General features: G+C 36.7%; 1 protein-coding gene across 1 annotated transcript in view; it reads right to left on the bottom strand.

Moving 5' to 3' along the window:
- The window catches only part of dlst (dihydrolipoamide S-succinyltransferase), a 44,025-nt gene extending 36,552 nt beyond the window's left edge, over positions 1 to 7,473 (bottom strand). The window contains exons 1-4 of the mRNA XM_079833473.1: positions 7,332 to 7,473; positions 1,199 to 1,232; positions 232 to 274; positions 72 to 133 (exon numbers count right to left, since the gene is read on the bottom strand). Of these exons, the coding sequence (XP_079689599.1) occupies positions 72 to 133; positions 232 to 274; positions 1,199 to 1,232; positions 7,332 to 7,394 (202 nt within the window). The 5' untranslated portion in view covers positions 7,395 to 7,473. The remainder of the gene's footprint in view (positions 1 to 71; positions 134 to 231; positions 275 to 1,198; positions 1,233 to 7,331) is intronic.
- Between the last annotated feature and the right edge of the window lie 1,505 nt (positions 7,474 to 8,978).

The raw sequence follows: 8,978 nt of genomic DNA, 5'->3' as shown, positions 1-8,978 counted from the left end.
AAAAACGTGCGTTAAAATAAGTGGGCGTAAACATGGCTGATGCAGGACTTTGAGCAAGAGCGGATACGTACTGTGAGCGGCTGTGGTTTTGAAGTATCTGATTTGATAGACGCTTGACCGGGTCTCACAGCTCCTAGAAATCAACAGCACAATCCGTGAGATCTTCAATCCGGCATCCATGGGTCTGCCTGTCCAAATAAACCCTGAAATGTGGACTTCAGCGATACTTACGGGCTGTTCTTGAAGGAGACGCACTGACTAGCGGACGACAGACCTGGAGGAAAACACAGACACATCTACATCATGTTTGCAGGGTTCCCACTCTTTATCAGCAGCCATTTTCATTTTTACTACGGCGGGAATAAAAGACAAGGATCGTGCCAAATATTGCTTTCTAAGTCTTTAAAAGCGGTACAGTTTATTGCCATTACTTAACAATCCAGCATTTTTCAATATGAGCTCTTAATCATGCATTATGACTATGGAAGCTTGTTTACACCACAGAATAGAAAGAAAAGGTAATTGTGACTTTTTATCTCGCTATTCTGACTCTCGCAATTGCGAGTTTACATATTTGTGATATAAACGCGAAAATTGTCGCAAATCTTTTTTCCTCAGAATTGGACTTTATAACTTGCAATTGCAGTTTAGATCTCGCAATTCTGAGAAAAGAAGTCAGAATTGCAAGATATAAACTCGCAACTGCGCAAAAAAGTCAATTGTGAAGAAAAGACTTGCGAGTTTATATCACGCAATTCTGACTTTATAACACACAAATGTGACTTTATATCAAAATGATGTGATTAGTTAGCAGCTTACGAGTTAACATTCACTGCATACATTTGAGCAGTTATAGCATTAGCTATTAAGCATCAATATTCAAAATACTACTCGCACGCATCAAACTCAGCGTTCCTGAACATGTGCTTTCTGCAACTAGCGCTGATCGTTTGGGCCAGCGATAAACTCTTTATACTCGGCTAAAGAAATAAGTTTTTTTTAAAGAATTTTCCCAGACAACAACAAGATTTTCCAGGACATTTTACATTTTCTCTAATTTTCCATGTGTTTTCCAGGACTGGAAAATTTGTCATCAATTTTCCAGGTTTTCCAGGACGAGTGGGAGCCCTGTTACTGGTTGTCTGCACTGATACAAGACTGATAGATCACAGGTCAGAGGTCAGAGGTCAGAACTCACCTGATGTAGCCCGTCTGGCAAGAGCACCGTTTCCCTAGAAGAACAAGACAACACCAGTCCGTCAATGAGCTCTGAGCCAATCAAAGAGCAGGACAATGTTCAACAGATAATCTCGTCAGACTTTGACAAACGGCCATAGCTGAACTTCAGTCTTGTGCGTGAGTTTTCCTTTATTGAAAATATTTTGGCAGATGTCAAAATTAAGATCGTATTAGATCATTTAACGTGACGATACCTACCCTCTGACAGCCTTTAAAATCAGGGCTGCGCAATATATCGAAATATCGCAAATGTACATATCGCAAGGGCACGCAATATCGGAATGATTTTAATAGGCTACTTCAACATTGTGAAAAGTGTATGTTTTAGGTCAACACATATATCAGAGAATAGACGGAGCACAAGACTGTTACTTATGTGACTTGCTTGACGTTAAAGAGAGTTATTAAACGCAATAACTTGCGAAAAACAACTCCTGTCTGACACACACACACCGAAACGTGCGCACAAGCCGTTCTTTTTTCGTGTCTTGTTACACACTCGAACTGTCAATGCTTTCTTTTCCCAGAGAGAATGTGAAACAACACACAAATGATATTCTGTTTTTAAATATTTTTTTTAATATAATTTAAATAGATTTTACACAATTAAAAAAAAAATGTAACGTCACATTTTCCTCAGAAAAACCATATCCAGTGTCCATAAACTCGAAAAATTAACTCTGAAGATGAGCATTTAGCTAATTATATGCACCATATTACATAGGCTATTCATTGTCCATGTTCTTCAATATTTAATGCATGTACGTACGAATAAATCTGGCAAGTTTTTATGCAGCCACCATTTAAATATTTATATTTCAAAAATCTAATTGGAGTGGAATTATGATTATGTAATTGTAAAGTTATCATAACTTAATTATGTTTTTTTATATATATAATAATATAGTGTCATTTAAGTGCTTGTATACAAATCTGTCAATTTTTACCTTCAATATTAGTAGGCTAATGTAGTTAGACTCCCATATTTTACAACATTAGTTCAGAGATTTGTTTTCCTTAAGAAAATATTCCATGTATTATACCCGATACATATCCAAAATAATCCATATTGAATTGAAAAGAAGCGAAAGCTTGTAAACCGAATTGTGAAATTGGTGTCAATACCCAGCCCTAATCGTATCGCATATCGAATATCGCATTATTTAACAAGGATATCGCATTTTTCTTCAATATCGCACAGGCCTATTTAAAACTGTGAAGGTCATGAAAGGTTGATTAACCGTTAATAGTCGACTAACCAAAATTGTATTAGTTGGTTAGTTGCGAGTAGGGATGAAACGGTATGGAAATTTCACATCACGATTATAGTGACCCAAATTATCACGGTTGTCAATATTATTACGGTTTTGTTCAAATGAGATGAGTGTTCAAAAAGAACAGATGCACACACTTAAAACATTTCAACAAGTTTGAAAATCAACAAATAAATCAGCAGCACTTTTTAAAGCTAGATTCTATTCTGTGGGATTTCCTTCCTTATAATGGCCGTCATCAATAGCAACGCATAACGCATAAATAATAATAATTTGTCGTAAATATAATCTCTAATATTATCTCTGGTTTTCACAATCGTGATAATCACACGCCGTTTTAATGATAATTAAATTTTATACGATATTACTAACCGTCACTTAAGTTTATTGTGGTTTATCGTGAAACCGGTAATCGTTTCATCCCTAGTTGCGAGGGGAAAAAAACTCCACAGGAAGTGGCGAAATCACGCAGGCTTTGACGGACAGATCGGAAATACAAACGTTCGCCTATCATCCGTCGACCTCAAACATGGCTTATCACTTGAAACAAGTAGCAGCAACTTTACAAGTCCACTCGCTCGAACATTAACCCTGATAAACGTGCGCTATTATACAGGCGTATATCTGTGTTTGTGTGGAGCGCGCGCTCACTGATGATCACGTACATTTAACTTAAAATACTCCGTTGTTATTATTGGTCATACAGGAGTATGGTCTACTTTATTTGTGTAAACTCACAATAACAACAAAATGTGCTTTTTCGTCTGTTGACTCTTCAGCACAGCACAAAACTGAACCAAATCTCCTCACAGACATGAGAAATATATCTATAGCAGTGTTTCCCCTAGAATTTTTTTGGTTGTTAGCAAGCCGCGCGCCGGGGGCATGCACCTCCAGAATAAATAAAATAAAAATAACCCCTTAAACCATGATTTCTGGCAAGTTTTGTGGATAGAAATAGACATTTTAAACATTAAAATCCAAATTAAGCTTTTTATTAGTTTAAAAGGTGACTAGCTTATAGCCTATTTTACTTCAATAACCTGCAGGGACGTGCAGAAAGTTCCTAAGGGGCAAGGGCTCAAATGTAAGAAAGGGGCAATATGTAAAAATAAAAATAAAAAAAAGTGTTTGGATACTATTTTATGCTTTTGCAAAAAGTCTCATGCTTATCAAGCCTGCATTTATTTAATCAAAAATACCGAAAAAAAAACATATTGTGAAATATTATTACATGATGGTTTTTTTTTAACCTTTTTATTAATCAAATTATATATATATGATTAATAAAAAGGTATATAAAAAAATTAAATTTAAGAGCATCACATATCATACAAGAGCTGCAAGTAAATTTTCTCTTTGCCTTTTGTTGTTTGATTAACATTATTGGCTCAATCGTCCCCAGGGTTATTCGATGCTGCCCCTTTAAGACGCAGATCTAATATCATTCTCCCATTCATTTCTACAAACTATTTACGCCCATTTAAGCTAAACTGTTTAAGTGAATACTCTCCAAGCCTGTCATTTTGAGATATAGGCTATTTTGTTGTGTATTTGATGGTTTAGTTGCGCAAACGAAGCATATGTGCAAGTCGGTCCGTTTTGCAGCGTGCGTGCGGACACACACACACACACACACACACACACACACACACACACACACACACACACACACACACACACACACACACACACACACACACACACACACACACACACACACACACACACACACACACACACACACACGCCTTGAACTTGGAAACAGCGTCTATTGCGCTGATTATTGTGCTTTTCATTTAATCAAACACGTTCTGCAATTTAGCCAAAGTGGAGAGTGCATTTGCCAACAATCAGAGATTGTGCTGAGTCTGACGTTAAATGCATGTTTGTTGGGGAGAAATGACAGCGCGCGCTGTGAAGGGAAGGAAGTTGTGCTAGACGATGCGCGACCATAGTTTATAATAGTTTTACCTCATATCTTCTTTTTATAATACTTGGAAGCGAAAAATAAAATAAGATTAATATCACAGCCCTGTGATTGTGTAAGTGTAAGCAGACTACATTTTTGTTTAGTTCTCTGGCCATCGTCAATCTCTCGCTCTCTCTTTTACAGTGTGTAAGTGAATGTCGTGATATTACTGATCATGTGAAGATTTTGCAGTGGCGCTGAAAATCCAGCGGCGCAATACATTGTAGGGGAAACACTGTATAGAGAGATTGAAATGTCTACTTTAGGGATGCACGATTTGGGGAAAATATCTAATTGCGATTATTCTGGTTAAAATTGCGATTTAAAATGCGATTATTATAATTTTTTTCAAATGAAAACTGTGTATATAACATTTTGTGTTTATATATTAATATGGCTAATAATAATAATAATAAAAATAAGAATTACTATTACAATAACATTTTCATTATTAACATTTTTAAATAGCATTTAAGAATAAATATAACAGTATAATAATTATAATTATATTTTACTAGAAAACATTTTTTTTTTTAAATGATGGGTTACCTGTTAATATGCAGACAGCCTATGACTAAAAATCATTAGAAAGGTCTAAGGTTTTATTAGGGCTGTCAAAAGATTAATCGCGATTAATCGCATCCAAAATAAAAGTTTGTGTTTACATAATATATGTGTGTGTACTCTGTTAATTATTATTTATATATAAATACACACACAAGCATGAAAAAAATAATATTTTTATATATAAAACATTTATATTTATATATATTATAGATTATATAAATGTATATACAGTATATACATGCAAATATTTAATGAAGTGTGTATCAGCTCATGGTGTGTGTGTGTGTAAGAGAGAAAGAGTCAGTATTTCATTGAGACTTGAGATTAAAGTATTGTAGAGCTTGTAGTATTAATTTTCACATGCAGTTACGGTTAAAAACAAGAAAGTGGCTGGTAGATTTTGAAAAAGTTAATTTCCATCCCTGGCTATTACCATATCCAATAGCATAGTAAAGATAAATCCGGCCGCTTGAAGACATCCGATCCGATGTCATTATTCCAACATTATCTTCATAACTTGTTACAAAATAAAAAGTTTAACACTTCAGAAAAATGTGTATATCCTTATGAAAGCAGTGTTTATGTGCAGCGTTTTCCTTCGGGCTTTTAAACCGTTACATCGCTGAAATGAAAACAGCATTAATATAGAACGAGGATTCATCTGACTGAACTACCTGCGCATTAAACGCTTTTATTGCACACCTTACAGCCAATCAGAATCAAATATTCAGACGGACCATCGCATAAATTACATTATTGTTAAACTAAAATGTAATGTTATGGTTTTGTTTGCCCTAATAAATGCCGTTGCCTACCAGCTGCAATAACCAATAAAACTTATTAACCATATTTTTTTTTTCTATATCGTCATAAATATCGTTATCGCAAATATTCTTGAAATATCGCGATATAATTTTGAGGCTATATCACCCACCCCTACTCTATACCATCTGATTAACGTCCATCTGTTGGTGAGATGATGTGTGTGTGTGTGTGTGTGTGTGTGTGTGTGTGTGTGTGTGTGTGTGTGTGTGTGTGTGTGTGACAGGGTCATTAGCATCTCAAAAATCGGTCCAAATCATGTGAAGAATTGTGATGATGGGTTGCACTGTTGAGGGTCACATTTAGTATTAAAATAATAAACTGGACCTGTGAAGTTATATTAAAAAGTAGTGTTCAATATAATAATACTTCAATGTCATAGTAAATCTTGTATTGTTATTTAATGAATCAACGGGACCATGACTGAATCTGACAGGCCGTTAAACAGCAATGCTGATGGTCAGGCACACATGTGGGTCATGTGATCATCTGTGGGTCATGTGATCATCTGTGGGTCATGTGATCATCTGTGGGTCATGTGATCATCTGTGGGTCATGTGATCATCTGTGGGTCATGTGATCATCTGTGGGTCATGTGATCATCTGTGGGTCATGTGATCATCTGTGCCACAGGGTCAGCGGTCAATACTGAAGGACTGTCACATCCTCAAAATGAAGTTATTGTTTTCAATAAATCATTATTGTGTTAATAATCTCAGAAGTCAGAATAACTTCATCTCTTCTCTGATGACGAGGGCGGGGCCACCTGTCACTCACATGAGATCAGCCAATAGCAAACCACCACCATCCAATCAATTCCCCACAGACACAATCAAGCCCCGCCCCTACATTTGCTCTTGTTCGGGAGGCGATTCACTCAAGACATCATGACAACTTTAAAGCGCCGATATTTATTTATACATCACTTCACATAAGATGTTTACACAAACTTAAACACTTATGACAGTTATATTTGGAAACTGACCCACAGTGGATTGACATAGTAAACTGTGCTAAATGCAGCTAGTGTCACTAAATATGACCGGCAGATATCACTACTTAGTAATAACGAAAATGCTATATTTAGTCACTTTAGATGCCTGACACAAGCCTATGAGAAGACACACATTAGCATAACACATGACGCGGATGATTGAGAGGTGACAGCTCGATCACATGGGAACTTTGACAGCTGACGATTCTCAAATGACCTCACTGACCGATCGTATTGATTTAAGGTCTGCCGACCGCATCATATAACGCGTTAAAGCCCGTGTGAGTGTCATTAATGTGCCGTGAAGGCATTCGCTCTTCCGCGGTGTGTTTGTGCGCGAGTGTCCCGCTGCCCTTGGGCCTGCGCGCGGCCTACCGCTGTCGTCACGCTAACGGTCGTTTCGCTCAGTTCTTCCTTCACTCGGTCGTTCCGCGGGACACATACGGGTAAAAGACACACGTACCTGCCGCAGGGCGCTGATGGAGCGCCCGAGGCTCCGGGAGAGACAGCGGGAATGGGATAACATGTCGTCGGGGTTGAACCGCGCGCACTGCAGCTCTCACAGCACAGCACCGGAAACAGCGCCGCCACAGACCGGAGGCAGTGCGGAACATACCATCACGAGCAGGAGAGGGGTGGAAAAGGGGCGGGGTGGAATGTACCATTGATTTGTACCATGTCATTAAGTTGGCTTGAGAGAGCCAATTTACTGAAATCCTGACCCTAAAATGTACAACTCTAACTCCTGCTAGAGCTTTAACTCTACAAACTCCAAACTCGGCTCAGACCTTCAGAATGTTCTGACTTAGTGTGCTATGTCTTTTCGAACCTATCAGACTGAAGGTTTTCCTAAAATTGACGATCAAAACTCGGAAAAACCCCATTGACTTTCATTGACGAAATGTTCAGATGAGCAAAGACAGTTCAAACTCCAACTGACAAAATTCAAATTTTGACAGTTGGAGAGACTCATCAGACTCCATTAACTGCCATTCTATCAACTATTTCTAAACCACTGACACTCACTTAAACATCCAATCTATCTATCTATCTATCTATCTATCTATCTATCTATCTATCTATCTATCTATCTATCTATCTATCTATCTATCTATCTATCTATCTATCTATCTATCTATCTATCTATCTATCTATCTATCTATCTATCTATCTATCTATCTATCTATCTATCTATCTATCTATCTAATCTATCTGTCTGTCTGTCTGTCTGTCTGTCTGTCTGTCTGTCTGTCTGTCTGTCTGTCTGTCTGTCTGTCTGTCTGTCTGTCTGTCTGTCTGTCTGTCTGTCTGTCTGTCTGTCTGTCTGTCTGTCTGTCTGTCTGTCTGTCTGTCTGTCTGTCTATCTATCTATCTATCTATCTATCTATCTATCTATCTATCTATCTATCTATCTATCTATCTATCTATCTATCTATCTGTCTGTCTGTCTGTCTGTCTGTCTGTCTGTCTGTCTGTCTGTCTGTCTGTCTGTCTGTCTGTCTGTCTGTCTCAAACTTTCTGGTCCGGCTTTCTCAAGCCAACTTAAAGTTCGTCTCAACAAACTTTTTTATAAAGTTTCTATTACTACTACAATTAAGCATACACAATAATATACAAATAGCAATAATAAAACGTTGTATTGTGTCATCATATTTATAATGTAAACATTTCCTAAATTTAACATATGTGTACCATTTTCATAAATACTGTCAACATGTCTATGACTGTGTGTAATTTATTATTTTATTATGAAATCTCAAATAAAGTTAACTACAGACCTTATTATACTCATACAAAGGAATTACTATATTTATTTCCCCCCCGTTTTGGTGGAGATTTGTTTTGTTTTTGTTTCTTTAAACCTCATCCATATATATATCAAAGTCAAATAGCCTTTTATTTGGTAATCTCTCCTAATAATTAACTATTAGCTCAAAATAGTACATTAATAATATAATAGTGAAATAGTAGTAATAATAGTAGTAAAATATACAAACAGACACATAATAAAACTTATTTAAACAAAGTAAACATGGTTTAGATACGCTACATTTTTCTGTTATATATATGAAAGTCACCAAGAGCGAAAAAAGATTAAATAAAAAAGCCA

The sequence above is a fragment of the Gobio gobio genome (assembly GCF_949357685.1).
Source record: "Gobio gobio genome assembly, chromosome: 13".
Lineage (NCBI taxonomy): Eukaryota > Metazoa > Chordata > Actinopteri > Cypriniformes > Gobionidae > Gobio > Gobio gobio.
Note: the sequence above shows the minus strand (reverse complement) of the source record. Positions and strands in the feature narration are given on the sequence as shown.